Source organism: Sceloporus undulatus, chromosome 9 (genome assembly GCF_019175285.1).
Source record: "Sceloporus undulatus isolate JIND9_A2432 ecotype Alabama chromosome 9, SceUnd_v1.1, whole genome shotgun sequence".
In the NCBI taxonomy this organism is placed as follows: Eukaryota; Metazoa; Chordata; class Lepidosauria; order Squamata; family Phrynosomatidae; genus Sceloporus; species Sceloporus undulatus.
In genome coordinates, this window is record NC_056530.1 from 26,669,991 (window position 1) to 26,686,144 (window position 16,154).

Below are 16,154 nucleotides of genomic sequence, written 5' to 3' on the forward strand. Positions count from 1 at the left end.
AGGATGCCAGGGGAAAAGAGTGGGAGAGAGCGAAGGAAGGGGGGAAACTTGTTGGCATTGGCTTTGGGCAGCAGGGTGTAGTGGGCAAAGGAGGAGCTTGCCCCTTTGGCTTGGAAATGGCCCTGTTTGTGCGTGGTTTCTCTGTTGCAAACCAACATGTCCAGAAGATGAAAAGCAAGGCTATGCTTGCATCTGTGCTGTCCCTTTGAATGACCCTAAGGATGGGCAGAGGGCAGGCGCCGGACTCCCCTCAACCTTTGCAAGTGGGCAAAAACATGTAGAAAAGGGGTCCACGCGGGCATTTGGGGGCAAAAATGTTTTATTTTTGCAATGAGAAGGTGGCCCTCCAAGGCTTTCCCCCTGGCCTTCTACATTCATCTATCCCTGCCATAGAGAAACCAGAACGAAACAGGGAAACTAGTGGTCAGTTTGGCCGGCGGAGAGAGATGCACCCTTGCTGAATGGCATTCGAACTCACAACTCGCCCTTCACAATCCCACAGCTGTTAAGAGAGACACACCATATTCATACGTTCCTCTCTAAATCCACTTTCCTATGCTGTCTTTGGACAAAACATGACACACAGTTGGAGTCTCCCTTGGTCCCTAAAGGCTACCAGTTGCGACGTGAAGCCGAAGGCTTTCATGGCTGGCATCCATAGTTGCCTGGTTGCCTTCAGGGCAAGAAATGGACCGGCAGCAAATGCACAGAGTTTGCAAAGCCCTGGAGCGCCACATCTCCGTAGATCTCCCTCCATCTTCTGAATGCTGGTAATCGTGGTTGGCACAGCCTTGGACATTGCAGGGTCTCCTTGGTGGCGTCTCCTTCCACTTTGTCTCCCAGACAAAGGGCTAGCAACCTCAAGAATGAGCCACCTCTGACTCTCGCCCTTCTTCCGCCTTGCGCAGGGAGGCTTGCAGCGTGTGGGTGAGGTGCCGCAGGCCGAGGAGGTAGCCGTCCTCATGGTTTCCGTGGCTCCAGGCCGTGTCGTGGTGGAGGTGAAGCCCGCCAGGAGTGGGTAGCGTCTTCCCGAAATCGATCATCCAGATGCTGGCGTGTCCTTTCCGGTCGTGGAGGAAAAGCAAGGAACTGCCAATCACCTGGGCGATCAAAACATGAAAGGACGGTACGATAGGGTTTAGGATGGCTGGCACCAAGAGTCGGAGTCTGGAGACGTTTCCTTTTTAAGCAACTGCAGCTCCCAGCATCCCCTAGGTAGCATGGCCATGAAGCACATGATTGAGAATGGAAAGTGCAAACTGAGTATGCAGATGGGAAACTGGGAAAGGGGCACATACGTTTTAACTTGGTGGGGAAATGTGCACCTTTCCAAATGTTATTGGACTGTGGCTCCCAGCAGCCCTGGCCAACCTGAGGAAGGCTAGGACCTGCAATCCAAGAGCCACTCCTGTTATATAAAACCCAAGCCCTGAATGCAATTGTTAATCCTGTTTTGAGTAGAACAAGAGACTGGGGGACAAGGAGGAATCGTGTCTGTAGCTCTGCAGGCGTTATTGGGTTGCATCTCCCAGCATTCAAGGCTGTGGCTGATGGGATCTGGAGTCCAACAACAAGTTGATATTCAGCAGTGCGGTTTGTACTTCTGCAAAACATTGGGGTTTCCAAGTGAGTTGGCTCTATTTCTGCCTCCTGGGAGATGGTTCCTCATTTAAGAAAGCTAAGTCGTTTCCAGATAACCCAGAGGCTCTAAGAGCTCCCTAAAAGAGGGACAATGCAATGCGCAGGCCTTCAGGTATGGCTGGACTCCAGCTCCCATCAGGCCGAGCCAGGGGATGATGGGACTTGTAGCCCAAGATCACCTGGGGACCTGGGTGGGTTTCCCCCCCCCCCCCCCCCCGCTTGCTGTGAAAGGTGCCTTCCCCAGTGAAGTCCTTGGCAATCTTGCAAAACGGAAACCGGAAAGGAAGGGCGTCTTTTCCTGGCAGGGATGGAAAAGTTCAGGGTCTCTTGCAGCAAAACTCAGCAGAAAGTGACAGGAAATAACAAAAATGAATCTTGCATATAGCTTGGCGGCTGCAAAACTACACATCCCAGGATGCCACCGATGGAGCTGCAGCATTTAAAACAGTGCCAAACCACATTATTTCTACAGTGCAGATGCATCCAGGGGCTCCAAAACGACTGATTTCTATTTTGAAATAGAAATCCTTTCCTCAAAGGAAACTTTGATAAAAGTTACTAGGCTGCATCTGCACCGCAGAAATAATCCAATTTGATACTGCTTTAACTGCCGCCACTCCATTCCGTGGACTCCTGGGATTTGTAGTTTGTGGGAAAGCTCCATGTCTCGCCAAAGTACAGTCCCCAGAATCCCACAGCATTGAGCCATGGCAATGAAAGAAGGATCAAACTGGAGCCAGTGTGGTACAGTGGTTTGCATGTTGGACTGTGATTCTGGAGACCAGGGTTTGAATCCCAGCTCGGCCATCGAAACGCACAGGGGCAAGGCACACTCTCTCAGCCTCAGGGGAAGGCCATGGCAGGACCCCTCTGAACCAATCTTGCCTTAGAGTCGCCACAAGTCAGAAGGACTTGAAGGCGCGCACCCCCTCCGCCACCAATCTGTCTTATTTCTGCAGTGTGGATGCGGCTGTGGTTTCTTTAAAGGCACTGGAGTGGCTTCATTGCCATCCGCTGCCGATTGGGAGGGCTGTTCCATGGGATGAGCTCAAACGTGGATCTGCTTGCCCCCAGCTTCCTCACCGGAGCTTCTCCTCCGTCTGCCCCTGCCCTCAGTTGGCAAAGAAGCAAGCAGAAGGGCCTTCCCAAGGCTCCTCTCACCTCATGGGTCTTGAAGAAGGTGGACTCCTCCAGGGCTGTGCGCATGCTCTCCAGGCGGGAAAGGTAGGTGCTCTGCAAAGGCAAAGGGAATTGGTGAGGCCTCACTCCTCTCCAAAGAAGACCCCTTGCTAGAATAGAATATATTGCTGTCAACTGTCCTCGGGTCAATCGTGACTCATGGCAACCCGATGGAGGAGCCATCTCCAGGAGCCCTGTCCTTCCCTGCTCTGCTTAATGCCTGCAGCCCCATAAAACCCATCATGACGACCTCCTGAAGAGAGTCCATCCTCCATCTGCCATGTGGCCTCCCTCTCTTTCTGCTTCCCTCCATTTTCTCTGGCATTCTGGTCTTTCTCTTCCTTCTCACAATGTGGCTGAAGCCTCAGTTTGGTCCTCTGGGCTTCTAGGGATCTTTCTGGCGTGATCTGCTCTAGGACCCATTCATGTGTCCTTTGAGCTGTCCATGGGATCCTCATCCCTCTTCTCCGGCCCCACAACTAAAAAGAATGGATTTTCTTCCTATAACCATTCCTAATGGCCCAGCTCTCACTCCCATCCCAGGTAACAGGGAATACTGTGGCTTGTATGATGCTCACCTTTGTGCTCAGTTGCCTATCTTTGCAATTTAGGATCTTTGCTGCTTCTTTCTTAGCCCCATTCTTAATCTTCTTCTGATTTCCTGACTGCAGCCCCCATTTCTATCAACGTTTGATCCCAGGCATGGGAACTCTTTGACTATTTCTATTGTACTTTCTTCTTTGATCTTCCTTAGGAAGTGTCTCCAGGTCTTTGAGGTTTTCTGCCAGTAGTATGGTGTCATCTGCATATCTCAGATGGATATCCCTTCCTCCTATTTTCACTCCTCCTTCTTCTGCTGTTCTTATAATATGTTCTACATACAAGTTGAACAGGTCGAGTGAAAGGATACAGCCTTATCTAACCCCTTTGCTAATTGGGGACCTTTCTGTTTCTCTGTTATGTACTCTATAATATGTAATATCTTTTGCTCCCTGGGCATTTCCCCACTGATGGAATAAGAAAGGAAAGCCATCAGACGGGAAATGCGATGCTCAGAACAGGAACGGAGAAGTCCCCACACGCATGGAAACTCCTTGGGAAATCCCCAAGGTTTAGCGGTGGATCTCCTGCCCTGGCAGGAGGCTGGATTGGATGGCCTCTGGGGAGCCCTTCCACATTGATGATAGTCTGGGATACTGATTCAGAGACAGATGGAGCATGTGTGTATGTATGTGTGCAACCTGGTGAAGTGGCATTCCTTCACTCTCCAACCTCTCCCAGGTCTCACCAGAACGTCCAGGCGGCTTTTGGTGAACATCAAAAAGATCTCGACAATTTCCTCCTTGGTGCGAGTCTGCTTGAAATCTCTCTGTATGGCTCCTCCTTCAATCTGGAGACAGAGAGGGAAGATTTAGGGAGATACACAGGGCACAGTGGCACAGGCCCTGTCCAACGCCAACTCTGATCCTGGCACAGATCTCACCCACCAACGCCAACCTCTAGAAAGGTCTCGCCCACTTACACCATCATTGCCGCCTTCTCTGCCACATGGAAGCTCAGAATATTACACTGAACGTAGTGAAAATAAGTGGTTCAGCACACACTAAGCACATGCCAAGCTAAGGGGATGCTGGGCACTGCAGCCCAAAAGGCTACGTTTCGGCAAGCTGTGTCCAGCGACTTACTGTGATGCCTTCGATACGGAAGCCGAGGGAAGCGCTGGAGCTGATGTCCTCTCGCCATTGCATATACCGGGGTTTGGTGACGGCCCCCAGGCTGTGTTCCTGGGCTGTGGGTGCGAATGGGTCCACCTTCACCATCTTCTGGTATAAGTCCTGTCGCGCTGTCGACCGTTGCTGCGCCTTGCCAAACTCCTCCTCCAGGTATGTCCTGGGCGAATGAAGAAGCGAAGGAAAAACAGAGTAAAGAGGATGTTCGGACGTTGTGCCCATGGTCATCACAGACTTAGCATGCACCCCTGAAAGATGCCCATCCGACTAGCATTGTACAAGCACAAGTACTCAATTTCTTACAGAGATGGAGAGTCCACCACCTTTTGGAGTAGCATCACACCTCCAAGGTGGGCCTCCAAGATGGCATCCTCAGCCACATTCACCCAAGTGTCCCAGGGAATGGACCTTCAGAGTCCCACAACGCTGGAGGTACCCGCCTCACCGTGTGCCCATTTTGCAGTCCATGATGCTGGGCATATCGAGGCCGCTCAGCAAGTCGTCCATCTGAATGTAGCGCTCTCCGGCCACCACCACCACCCCATGGTAAGTGGGCACAAAGGGATGGAGGACATCACTCATCAGTTGAGCCAGACAGGCATCTTCCACCGCGCTGAACTTCTTCAGGATTTGTCCCCGTTCGCTGGGTTTGAAATTCCCTGGAAGGAAGGAAGGAAGGGAGGGAGGAAGGAAGGAAGGAAGGAAGGAAGGTAAATGCACCATGAGGAATCTAGATGCAGAAGAGAAACAGGTCCCTTGCCATTCTGCTCACTGTATCTCAAACTCCCTTCTTTTTATAAAAAGGTTCAAGCTTGTCTGGAAACAGAGAGAGGAAGAAGGAAATAATAATAATAATAATAATAATAATAATAATAATAATAATAATAATAATAATAATAATAATTTCTACCCCGCTTTCCAATAAGATCGAGGGGGCTTACACTCTGCACATCCTCAGAGGCAAGACCCTTTAAAGCAGTCTTGAACTTGATTCCCAGAGGCCCAGCATTTTGCTCTGCCTAAGGGAAAAGAGAAACAGCCCCACTCCATTCTGCCCGTCATATTTCGTACTCGGACCTTCGTGGCCGGCCAGCTGCACCCAAGAGCTGCGTCTCCTCAGGGACCAGTGCACCATGGTGAAGAAGGTCTTCCAGGATTTGGTCTAGGAGAGAAACCAAGAGAGGAGATGTTACAAAATGGTGGCATGAAGCAATGGAGTCAAGAGGGGGACTCTTTCGCAGTCTATAGACCCACAGGTATACAATGCACAAGGCTGAGAGAGAGCCTGTGACAATCTCTTTACCGCTGGCACAATTTGTTCAGAGGAGGTTTTCCATTGCCTTCCTCTGGGGCTGAGAGAATGTGACTCGCCCAGGGTCATCCAATAGGTTTCATCATTATAGTGCAATGATTCCACCTCAACTATCTCCCAAGTGACACAGTCCTCACCTTTGCTGTCTAGGGATCCTTCTAGTAAATGTCAGGATTTCCTTTCCAAAGAAAGCACCCCATTTCTGGAAGGCATGGCTCCTGATTCCCTTCCTCACCATCTTAATCCCCCAAATCTTACCTTCCGCAAGACCCGCTTCCTCTCCGAAGGGCTCTTCTCCGCGTCGCTGAAGACCTCGTCCGACTCTTGCGAGGACCCAGCCAGCGAGGAGCAAGTCGATGACCTAGAGACCGAACGGTCAGGAAGGCAACTGGGTCCCTGGGTGCTCCTGGTGGGTGCATGGGCCCCCGAGGGACGGGGGGATTCTGGGTCGGCACCCTCACAGATGGTAGCCAAGGCCTGGGGTTCTTGCAGGCCATTTTTCGGAGTGACGCCAAAGTGGAATGGCTCTGCTTTCCCTCTTTCGCCATGCAGCGATGCTTCGCTCTTGGCCGGTTCCAGAGTGGCCCCTGAAGCCTCCCAGCTCTCCGGTTCCGAAGGCTGGACCAAAGGTCCGGAAGATGAAGATGCCCACTCCAAGGTGCTACAATCTTCCATGCAGACCACTCTGAGTGAAGAAATGGGTGGTGGAAGGCCTTCTTGGTGGCTGCTCCCTGGATGCAGGAGATATATATCCTTGGTTCAAGAGTTGTGTGCAAATGTGCACCTCAGTTGTTCTCCCAATGCTCTTGGTGTCATTTCATCTCACAGCTTGCTAGAGAAGAGCATGCAAAGAGCTGGGAAAAGGTGCATTTGAAAACCACAACGTAAGACTCCCAAAGTCTGGAAGTCAGAGGGGAAGGAAGGGACCCCAGGAAATAGAAATCTTGATGTCGATTGAGAGATGGAGCCAAGATTGAAGAAGGAGGGCTTTGGGGGACACTGGCCTTTTAGTTTATGGTTTCCTGCATGCGGCTGACATTGGCTCTTTTATTAGAAGCTTCTTGTATATTGCGAACATTGGCTTTTTAAGGAGTGGGTTGCTGCCCTTTACTGTCGTTGGCTTTTTAATGGATGGCTTCCTGAAGCCCTTACTTCCCTATTGATTCAAGGTACTTTAATCTGAAATTCCCTGCCTCTATATATTTATCTACGCAAGTGACACTTTAGCACAAAACGAAACTATAGTTTATTTTTCGTTAAAGGCAAAGCTATAGCCAGCGGGGAAAGGACCGCACCGCAGGGGTGTCCTAACCACGAAGCAACAGAGGAAGTCTGAGGCACCAAGAAGGCATCTGGATCCTTGGCCTCTGTTTTGCCAGGGCCGCATTTGCATTCAGGGCTCAAAATACAACACAAACACACTTGCAAAACTGAGTTTGCAGCAGCGCAGGCGTGTGCCCTAGGAGGGCACTTTTTTGGCACTCTCTGGACTCTCCCAAACAACTAGGACACTAAATGATGCCAGCTCCCAAGAAAAGAACTGATCGTGGAAGCTGGTCACACAGCCTCCTCTCCTTGGAGAACTCAAAAACACACCTCAGTTCACCCAGAACTGTTGAAAGGGACCTTTGCTTTGGGCAAAGTCTTCGTCTTCTTGTGGCCGACCCTGGCTGGCAGAGAAGACTTGTGGGTGCCCCTGCGGGCAATGCCACCCCTTTGAACCAGTCTCTTTTCCCCTTCCAGGGATGGTGGGGGATGCCATCCCATCATCCTCAGTTGCCCTTCTGGATGGGAAACCTGGGTACCATTTTGTCCTTTGCCTTGGGCAGCAAATCTACATCTATCTATCTATCTATCTATCTATCTATCTATCTATCTATCTATCTATCATCTCCCTCCCATATCTATCTATCTATCTATCTATCTATCTATCTATCTATCTATCTGACCTTTGGAAATTCATTGTAAGACTAGGGCTGCATCTAGACTGCAGAATAAATGCAGTTTGAGCCCACTTTGAGTGCCATGACTCCATGTTATGCCATCCTGGGATCTGTAATGTTGTGAGAAATTTTTCACCTCCTCTGTCACAGAGTTCTGGTGCCAGGATTCTGTGGCACTAAACCAGGGCAGTTAAAGCGGTCTCAAACTGGATTGTTTCTGCAGCGTGGATGGGTCCTAAGAGAGTTGGGGGGGAATGGAGGAGAACCCTTTTACAGTATTTCCTCTCTCTCAGTCTCTTGCAAGCAACAGACTCGCACCGCAGGAACAAATGCATCTTGACACTGCTGCAACTGCCATGGCTCCATGCTGTGGGATGCTGGGACTTCTAGTTTGGTGACGATGCTCAGACTCCTCTCTCAGAGAGCTCTACAAATCCCAGGGATCCATAGCAAAGGGGGGGGGGGGGCGGCAAACTGCATTAATTGTGCAGTGCAGATTAGAGCAGAATCTGCATTTTGGGAAGCAAAGGTGGTCTTGAATGACCCTCCCCCCCACAAAGCCTCCCCTCCCGGGCTCTGCTCTAGCCACTAGACCCCACTGCTTTCCCCTTCCTTTTGGGGGTCCCTCCTGCCCCCCCAGTTCCATGCATCAGCCTTCAAAGCCAAATGCTTACCTGCAAAGCACAGCTTGGGTTATTAGGAGGATCTCTGTTCCAGAGAAGGATCTGGCTTGCTGCTGAGCCCCCAAAAGGCGGAGTAATATATATATAGATTGGCACATACCCCCAATCCCCAGGAAAAGCCTTGTCTCGTCCTGCCCTCTGCTGGACATTGGCGTGAATTGCACCCCCTTTTGCAAAGGCAGAGAGCAGAGCAGAAAAGGGATCCCCTCTGGGCATGGGCAGAGAGTGCCACTGCCTCCCTTGCCAGGGTGACCAGATGTCCTCACCTCACCTCAAAAGAGGCCAAGGCACCACAGAAATGGAGAACCTGCAAGCTGGCAGGCTGTGGGGGATGCTGGGAAAACTCCTTCAGCTCTGGACATAGGGGCTGGAAAGGCAAGGATCTGGTGCCCTCTGCACTGTGCCCGCTGCAGAGAGCCAGCTTAATGGCATAGTGGCTGCTGGAGTGCTGGGCTGCGACTCTGGAGAGAGTTCAGCCATCTAAACCCACTGGGCAAAAAGTCACACTCTCTCAGCCTCAGGGGAAGGCAGTGGGGAAACCCCTCTGAAATCCTGCCAAGGGAACCCTAGATGCATCTGTCAGTCTTCCTTTGAAGCTGGGAGAGTGTGACTTGGCTCTGAAGAAATTTGATCGCCTTCCTTTCTAAACAAACATGCCACTGTCTGTCTCTCTTTGCAGAGTTTATTTGCACTTACGGTTGGTGCATCACCGCTTCCGGCCCTGATGGGACTCCAGCTTCTGTTCCGACATCTGCTCCGAATTCTGGGCATCTTTGCAGATGATCAACTGCATCACAGGTGGCTTCTCCTCCGTTCTTGAGGGGTCTGAAGGCAACTTAACCTGAGGCCTACATGATGGCAACTGGGAGAAATACGGTCTCAATAAATAAATACAGTTATCCCTCTGTTGGCTTGTTGGCTGAAATAAAGGTATGTTGTTGTTGTTATCTGTATTCGCGGGGGATCTGTTTTGGTGACCCCTGTGAATACGAAATTTCGCAGATATTCAACTCCCCCCTCCCTCCTGACCCCCTCTTTCGCACACACACACCCCTCCAGCCCATCTCTGCCCGGGTGCCAGCAAGAAGCTCTCCCTCGGCCTGGGGGCGCAGGGCCAGGGGCAGGGGCTGCAGGGCCTGGATCTCCCCTCTGCCGGAAAGCCGCCATGGCGGTCTCCTTCCCTGCTGGGCATGTGCCCCATACCCCTCCGCCGCCAGCCAGAGGCTGCCTGGTTCCTTCCCTTCTGTCCCCATTGCAATGGGGCTGGATCAGCTGAGCATTCCAAGGCAATGGGGCTGAGAGAGAAAGCAGACCACCCACCCTCCTTGCTCTCTTTCTCTGTCTCTCTCGGCCTCATTGCAATTCAGGTAGGGCCTGAACAGACAGGCCAAAATAAAGCCGCATCTTCGGGCCGCTTTGGAGGCATGCTGTTTAAATGACGCATGCGTCCTAAGAGTCTGAAGGACCGGAGGGCAGCTTTGGCACAGCTTCTGGCCTCTTAAGACTCATGCGTCATTTAAACAGTATACCTCCAGAGTCCAAAGTGACCAGAAGGTGCGGCTTTGTTTTGGCCGTTCGGGAACCTAGTTCCAAGGCAAGGGGGTGAGAGAGAAAGCACCCCCCCCCCCCCCCCGCCCCACTTTGCTCTCTCTCTCTCTGTCTCTTTCTGTCTCTCTCAGCCTCAGCCCCATCCCAAAATGGGGCTGTATCAGCTAACCCAGCTCCAAGGCAAGATGGGAAGCAAGTGGTGAAAACACCTTCTGTCTCCGTCCCCCCTCCATCCTTCTACCTCTCCCTCCTATTGACAAATTGAACATTAGATTTGGATTCCATGCTTATATGTGGCCTAAGAAAAGAAAACAGAGACTTTAATCACCACATAATAAGACGGACACTTTTAAATAAACACTTTCTATAGCGGTCTTTAAACAGAGGCTGGATGGCCATCTGTCACAGGGGATGCTTTGACTGAGAGTTCCTGCATGGCAGAAGAAGGGGGTCAGACCGGATGGCCCTCCGTTGGGGGGGGTCTCTTCCAACTCTAGGATTCTATGAAATGTCTGGATTAAAATCAAAAATCAATTGACTAACAAAAGATCTATGTAGGGGCCTGAACAGACAGCCCAAATAAAGCTGCTTTGGGTCACTTTGGAGGTATGCTGTGTAAATGACACATGCATCTTAAGAGGCCAGAAGCTGTGCCAAAGTTGGGCTCCTGTCCTTAATACTTGAGCATGGCTTTGGCACTTAAACAGCATACCTCCAAAGTGGCCCGAAGCAGCTTTCTTTTGGCCCTAGGCTTTTTGTAATAGAACAAAGAATAAAGGATAGATCATGGCTAAGATACAGAGATATAATAATGCAGGACCACTAAGAAGATCTTCTCTTTGATGCAGATGATAGAGCAAATATATTGGGGAGGGGAGAGAAAGAAGCAAGACTGGTTTTTATATATAACACTTTAAATTAGATAATAAAAGAGTGGGTTTAACTAAAGCAAAGAATGAAATAGATAAAAGATGGAAAGAAAGGCCATATAACCAAATATTATAAGATGCTAAAGGAAAGGAAGTGAGAAAGAGAAGTGGCCAAACAGTCCATGATGAGATGGGCGCTGGATCTGAATCAAACCATTACGCTTGGTCAGTGGGAGAAATCATGGAAAGGCACAGATGGGCATACAGTATGCCAGAATTAGAAGGAAAATGAAAGGAAGATGTTGGCGTATTATTGGCATCCATCACTGTATAAAATACAGGCAATAGATAAGACAGGGAATGCTGGAAATGCATGAAACCGGAGGGAAATGTTGACCAGGCAAAATGCAGGAAAGCTGAAGAATATTGGAAAACAACTGAGTGAAATAATCAAGATTTATAATCTGCATTTTATAAGGAACAAAGCAATACAAATCATCTCTACTTTGTAGGTAATAACAGAGGCCTCAGAAGAGGATCTCCATAGAAGTGTACATCCCTTTGTGACGATACTGGTTTTTATATATGTTGGTATGATATGCATGTATGTGTACATGTGGTGTTTACTTGTATTGCTTTGTTGTATTGCCTTTCGTCTGCTTATATAATCAATTCATTGGGTTGTTTTTTGTGGGTTTTGGGGGCTACGTGGCCACGATCTGGGAGAGTTTATTCCTGATGTTTCGCCAGCATCTGTGACTTTGCCACCTTCAGAGAAGATGGCTGGCATCGTCAGCATCTGTGGCTGGCACCTTTCTCCGAAGAGGCCAAAGCCACAGATGCTGCTGGCGAAACATCAGGAATAAGCTCTTCTAGAACGTGGCCATGCAGCCCCCAAACCCACAAAACCAAAAGCCTCTATGGGTGCCGGCCATGGAATTAATGTCTCTCTCCTCCCTCCTCCTCAGCTTCCTTCCTACTAGGTCAAGTATTTCCCACCTTGCCACACTTCCATGGGGACAGAAGGGAAGGAACCAGGCAGCCCCTGGCTGCGGCGGAGGGGTACGGGGCACGTGCCCGGCGGGAAAGGAGACCGCCATGGCAGCTTGCCGGCAGAGAGGGGATCCCAGCCCCTGGCAGCCCCTGCCCCTGGCCTTGCGCCCCCGGGCCGAGGGGAGAGCCCTTGCTAGCACCCGGGGCAGAGATGGGCTGGAGGGGTGTGTGTGTGCGAAAGAGGGGGTCAGGAGGGAGGGGACGGGGGTGGAAAGGAGGGAGAGGGGAGTTGAATATTGCAACATTCCGTGTTCGTGGGGGTCGCCAAAACGGATCCCCCACGAATACGGTGGGATAACAACAACAACGACAAGACAGAGGGATGACTGTATTTATTTATATACTGCCCTTATACGATGGCTTGCTGTTCTTAACGTGCGTGGTTCCGTGGGCTCCTCCGCAGTCCTTGGGCAGTTGGCACCTCCTGCCGCTGCACAGCTGCTTTCTCCTGCTGAAGCAGTTCAAAAGCAGGGTACTTCTTTAGGTCTCCTTTTTCTCCTTGGGCACGTGAGGTGGGCTGGGCGCCGGCCGGTCTTGATTGTGGTTTAACACCAGTCGCCTTGCCCTGGCCAGTGATCTCCCTCATCTCACCTCTGACTCGGGTGGTAACATCCTCAAGGCCCTCCATAATATAAGTGATTTCTTCCAGGTGCCCCAGGCCTTTCCTCACCTTACCCTGGACCATTCTTGCAAAGTCCTCTAGTTCGCCAGAGATCCGGACCAGCCTATGGGCATAGTCCTCCCCACTCATATTCTGGTAAAAGGGGGGAACCTGGGCGTGTTGCATGCCAAGGCCCTGTCCAAGAGGGAAAAGAAGAAGACAGAAAAAGATGTCATGCCATGCTCCCAGAAGATGGCCATGGACTCTGGGCCCTGCGTCATCTGGACTGATCGCCCTGAGGACAGGCAAGAGGCCTGTTATTTGGCCCTTGTGGACACAACCTTGCTCTTGGGGCCTAGAGATTGTGGGTGGCTTAAGGTGTGGGATTGTGCTTCCATGCGCACTGTATACACTCTGCTGCATTGTGCTGAAATAGGCTGGGATTCTCTCATTGCCGTAAACCAGACTTAATTGGCATGAACCATTCAGTTGGACACCACTTTAACCTCCATGGCTCATGGCTCTGGAATTGTAGTTTATCTTGGCACCAGTGGTCTCTGACCAAAGAGGCTAAATGTCTCCCAAAACTGCCAGAGCATTGAAGGATGGCAGTGGAAGCGGTGTCAAACTGCTTTAATTCTGCAGTGCAAACACAGTCAGAGGAAGAAAGAACAGCAAATAGGGCTCCCTACCTCCTCCGCTACATGTGTGAAGTTCCAGGACAAAGACTGGGGTTGAGATTTCCCAGTAGAGAAGAAACTGGAGCTTCCAGGGGGAACTGGCGCTCCCATGGATTTGGGGACTGGAGCTCCCATGGATTTTGGTACCATGGGAAGTCCTGGAAGCAAACTCCAGTGGATAGAATGATAGGGTGGGAGCTGGCATAGGGACCCTAAAACACAAACTGTGTTGCATAAAATTAGAAATCAGTTCATAAAAGAGTAAAAACTGACCTGCGCAATGTAAATTTCTTGAAGCATGCCCTCATGTTAGCAACAAGTAATAGCTAATGAAGGGGCTTTCCATTAAGGAGACCCTATGCATTTTATTAGACTCATTTTGCTAATCCTGCAAATGAAGGCATTCCAGGTGTCTGGAGCCAAGGATGCCAATGGTTTCCTTTCGCCTAGCTGCCGATATCATCAAAAGAGGCCCTCGAAAACGGCAAAATAAAGTACAGCTTTCCCAGGGCAAATTATTTTGTTGCAGGGAAGCACAGCAAAAAAAGGGCAACTGGGGTGTTTCAGGCCAATGTTCTGTGTGATTAACGTGGTTAGTAATTGGAATGAAACTATGAAATAACGCTGGATGATGGGAATACCAGCTGAACGGAAAGGAGAAGAAAAGACACCTTTTCTTATGCTTCTTGCAGTGAACTGTTGTACTCGCTATACACACAATGAAGCATTTTACTCATCATATATATATATATACACAAAGAGAACATGGTAGTAGTGTATAATACTCTCTTTCCAGCCCTCTTCAGTGGATGGTGCTATTACCCTTTGAGACTAATCTTCCTTTTGTCCAAAACACTTGGAAAGGATGGCACCTCAGTCCCAAACGCGGACAGATCTAGGGTGAACGTGGCAGAATGGCCATAGCCATTTATATTATACCAAATAGGCCTAATTGTGTCTGGTTTTGGGAGTTAAGGCTGCATCTGCACTGCAGAATTAATGCGGTTTGCTACTGCCCCAACTGCTGTGGCTCAATGCTGTTGGATTTGGAATTTGTGGCTGCCTTCTCTGCCAGAGAACTCTGGTGCTACAACAAACTATGGAATGGAACCATGACCATTAAAGCAGTGTCAGACTGCATTACTTCTAAACCGGTTCTGGCCACTACTTCATCTCCTATCATCATTCACCGTTGGCTATGGTTGATGGGCATTGTAGTGCAACAGCATCTGGAAGGCCACCATTGAACACTCCCAGTCTGCCACATATCAGACACCCAACATGGGCTTCTTCTACTATTTGAGCATCATCCAGAAGCAGACTGTGTGTGCTACAGACCTCCATGGATTGATCAGTTCAAACCCAAAAGTTGACCCTGAAGCAGCCACCTCTCCAGTTATTACAAGCAGAAATCATGGACAAGCAGAAATAACTGCCCAGGTTCAATGCTAGGGAATCATGGGAACTGCTGCTGTTTTGTGAGACACTCAGTCTTCTCTTTGTGGTCTGGTGCCACAAAAAACTAAACCCCCCAGGATTTGCTAGCGCTGAGCCCAGGCAGTTAAAGTGGTCCCAAACCGGATGACTTCTGCAGTGTGTTTTGGACTACCATTTGCAGAACCGAAGCTGTGACGCCTTGGAGCATCAAAATGCGCATAGTGCCCCCATCAGGAACTCTATGGCTCTGCTCTTGGTTGGCGTCCGAAGTACCAAGAAGCTATCCAGGGTTCTGAAGATGGAGACCAAAGATACCGGGCAGTGCTTACCTCTGTCTGTGTGCCACGTTCCATGAATGCCTTGGGGAGACAGCGATTCCAGGCTCGGTACAACCGATGAAACACCCAGGTCAGAATGAAGGCCAGCCACACCAGCGCCGGGTTCGTGGAGAACATCACCCAAGTCACTTTGAACCACATCCATATGGCTTCTGTGCCCCCATGGCGGAGCTGAAGGCCTTCACCTTCCAGAGTGCGGGCTTCTTGATTTATAAGGCAATGCACCATGAAGAACAGAGCCAGGACACAAAGTACACTGGAGACCTCCATGCTGGCTTTTCGAAGGACAGCTGGATGCCTTCTAGAACCTTAGGGGCAATGCAGCTGACTTTCCATTGTCACCTCTTATGACACATCTTGGTTCTGATATTCAGAGGCATACAAGACAGCATTCTGGACATCAACCATGCTCCCAGCATCAACCATGACCACAAGTCAAAGATATATATATATATATCCTTGTTAGTCTGTAAAATCAATCTCTTGCAGCACCTTTGGGACTAACTGAAATAAAGATGTTGGCAGTGCAAGCTTTTGTAGAGTAGAGTCTGAATTCCTCAGGTGCATGAGGCCACTATGAACTATGGGGATGTCTGGTCTGATATAAGGCGGAAACATGGATAAAACCGGTTCCAGCGTTGTACAGTGGACCCTTGGTATCCGCTGGGGTTGATTCCAAAATCCAAATTCACGGAGGCTCAAGTCCCAACTGCAGTGGTCTCTTCTTTTCCAAAGATCCTCCAAAACAAACCAACTCATTTTCATGTGTCTGTATTTTATGCCCCCTCGTCTCTTCCCTGATGCAAACCGATTGCAAAGGACAAAAGTAGTCTGCATGCTGCTTTTAGGGCATGTGACTACTTTTGTGCTTCGAAATCGGTCTGCAGCATTCCAAGTAAGAAGGGAACAAAGCGGGAAAGTGGGAGGAAGAGAGAGATATTAAGAGCCGCTGAAAAAGCGGGACGGCAGAGAAGTAACCCAGATTGTTCCCATCTAAACTGGGAGAGTTGGAGGGTATGGGATAGGACTGGGGGGATGCCAGGGCAAAGACGTTCCCAGTTGCGTGCCGCCTGGGCCCCACCGCCAAGCCTCTCTGGGCAATGAACTTTGAATCCCTGGAGCGCTTTATCACATATTTGC

The 16,154-nt window shown here is 50.0% G+C and overlaps 2 protein-coding genes across 6 annotated transcripts; both read right to left on the reverse strand.

The window, feature by feature from the left end:
* Nucleotides 1-301: 301 nt before the first annotated feature.
* On the reverse strand, nt 302-9,323 carry LOC121915921 (inositol-trisphosphate 3-kinase B-like). 5 transcript variants are annotated; one of them, XM_042440572.1, is made up of 8 exons: nt 9,185-9,323; nt 6,121-6,694; nt 5,628-5,712; nt 4,996-5,209; nt 4,506-4,710; nt 4,109-4,210; nt 2,803-2,874; nt 302-1,100 (listed from the first exon to the last, which is right to left on the reverse strand). In XM_042440572.1, the coding sequence occupies exons 2-8, from the start codon at nt 6,535-6,537 to the stop codon at nt 861-863; spliced, it is 1,335 nt and encodes a 444-aa protein (XP_042296506.1). In that variant the 5' UTR covers nt 6,538-6,694; nt 9,185-9,323; the 3' UTR covers nt 302-860. The 5 variants fall into 5 exon arrangements, with proteins under 5 accessions (XP_042296506.1, XP_042296508.1, XP_042296507.1 ...); XM_042440574.1 differs by having other exon boundaries at nt 6,121-6,690; nt 9,185-9,307; XM_042440573.1 differs by having other exon boundaries at nt 6,121-6,716; nt 9,185-9,307.
* Nucleotides 9,324-12,118: 2,795 nt separating this feature from the next.
* Nucleotides 12,119-16,135, reverse strand: LOC121916101. Its single transcript, XM_042440894.1, has 2 exons — nt 15,006-16,135; nt 12,119-12,754 (listed from the first exon to the last, which is right to left on the reverse strand). The coding sequence occupies exons 1-2, from the start codon at nt 15,282-15,284 to the stop codon at nt 12,329-12,331; spliced, it is 705 nt and encodes a 234-aa protein (XP_042296828.1). The 5' UTR covers nt 15,285-16,135; the 3' UTR covers nt 12,119-12,328.
* Nucleotides 16,136-16,154: the final 19 nt, after the last annotated feature.

Bases quoted from the DNA above. Each gene is read 5' to 3' on its own strand.
- LOC121915921 (XM_042440572.1), bottom strand. From the start codon at position 6,537: ATGGAAGATTGTAGCACCTTGGAGTGGGCATCTTCATCTTCCGGACCT. The intron at 5,713-6,120 runs GTAAGATTTGGG...TTTCTCTCCTAG, and splicing joins GGAAGCGGGTCTTGCGGAAG to ACCAAATCCTGGAAGACCTT. The intron at 5,210-5,627 runs GTCCGAGTACGA...CCTTCCTTCCAG, and splicing joins GCAGCTGGCCGGCCACGAAG to GGAATTTCAAACCCAGCGAA.
- LOC121916101 (XM_042440894.1), bottom strand. From the start codon at position 15,284: ATGGAGGTCTCCAGTGTACTTTGTGTCCTGGCTCTGTTCTTCATGGTG. The intron at 12,755-15,005 runs GTAAGCACTGCC...CCTCTTGGACAG, and splicing joins AACGTGGCACACAGACAGAG to GGCCTTGGCATGCAACACGC.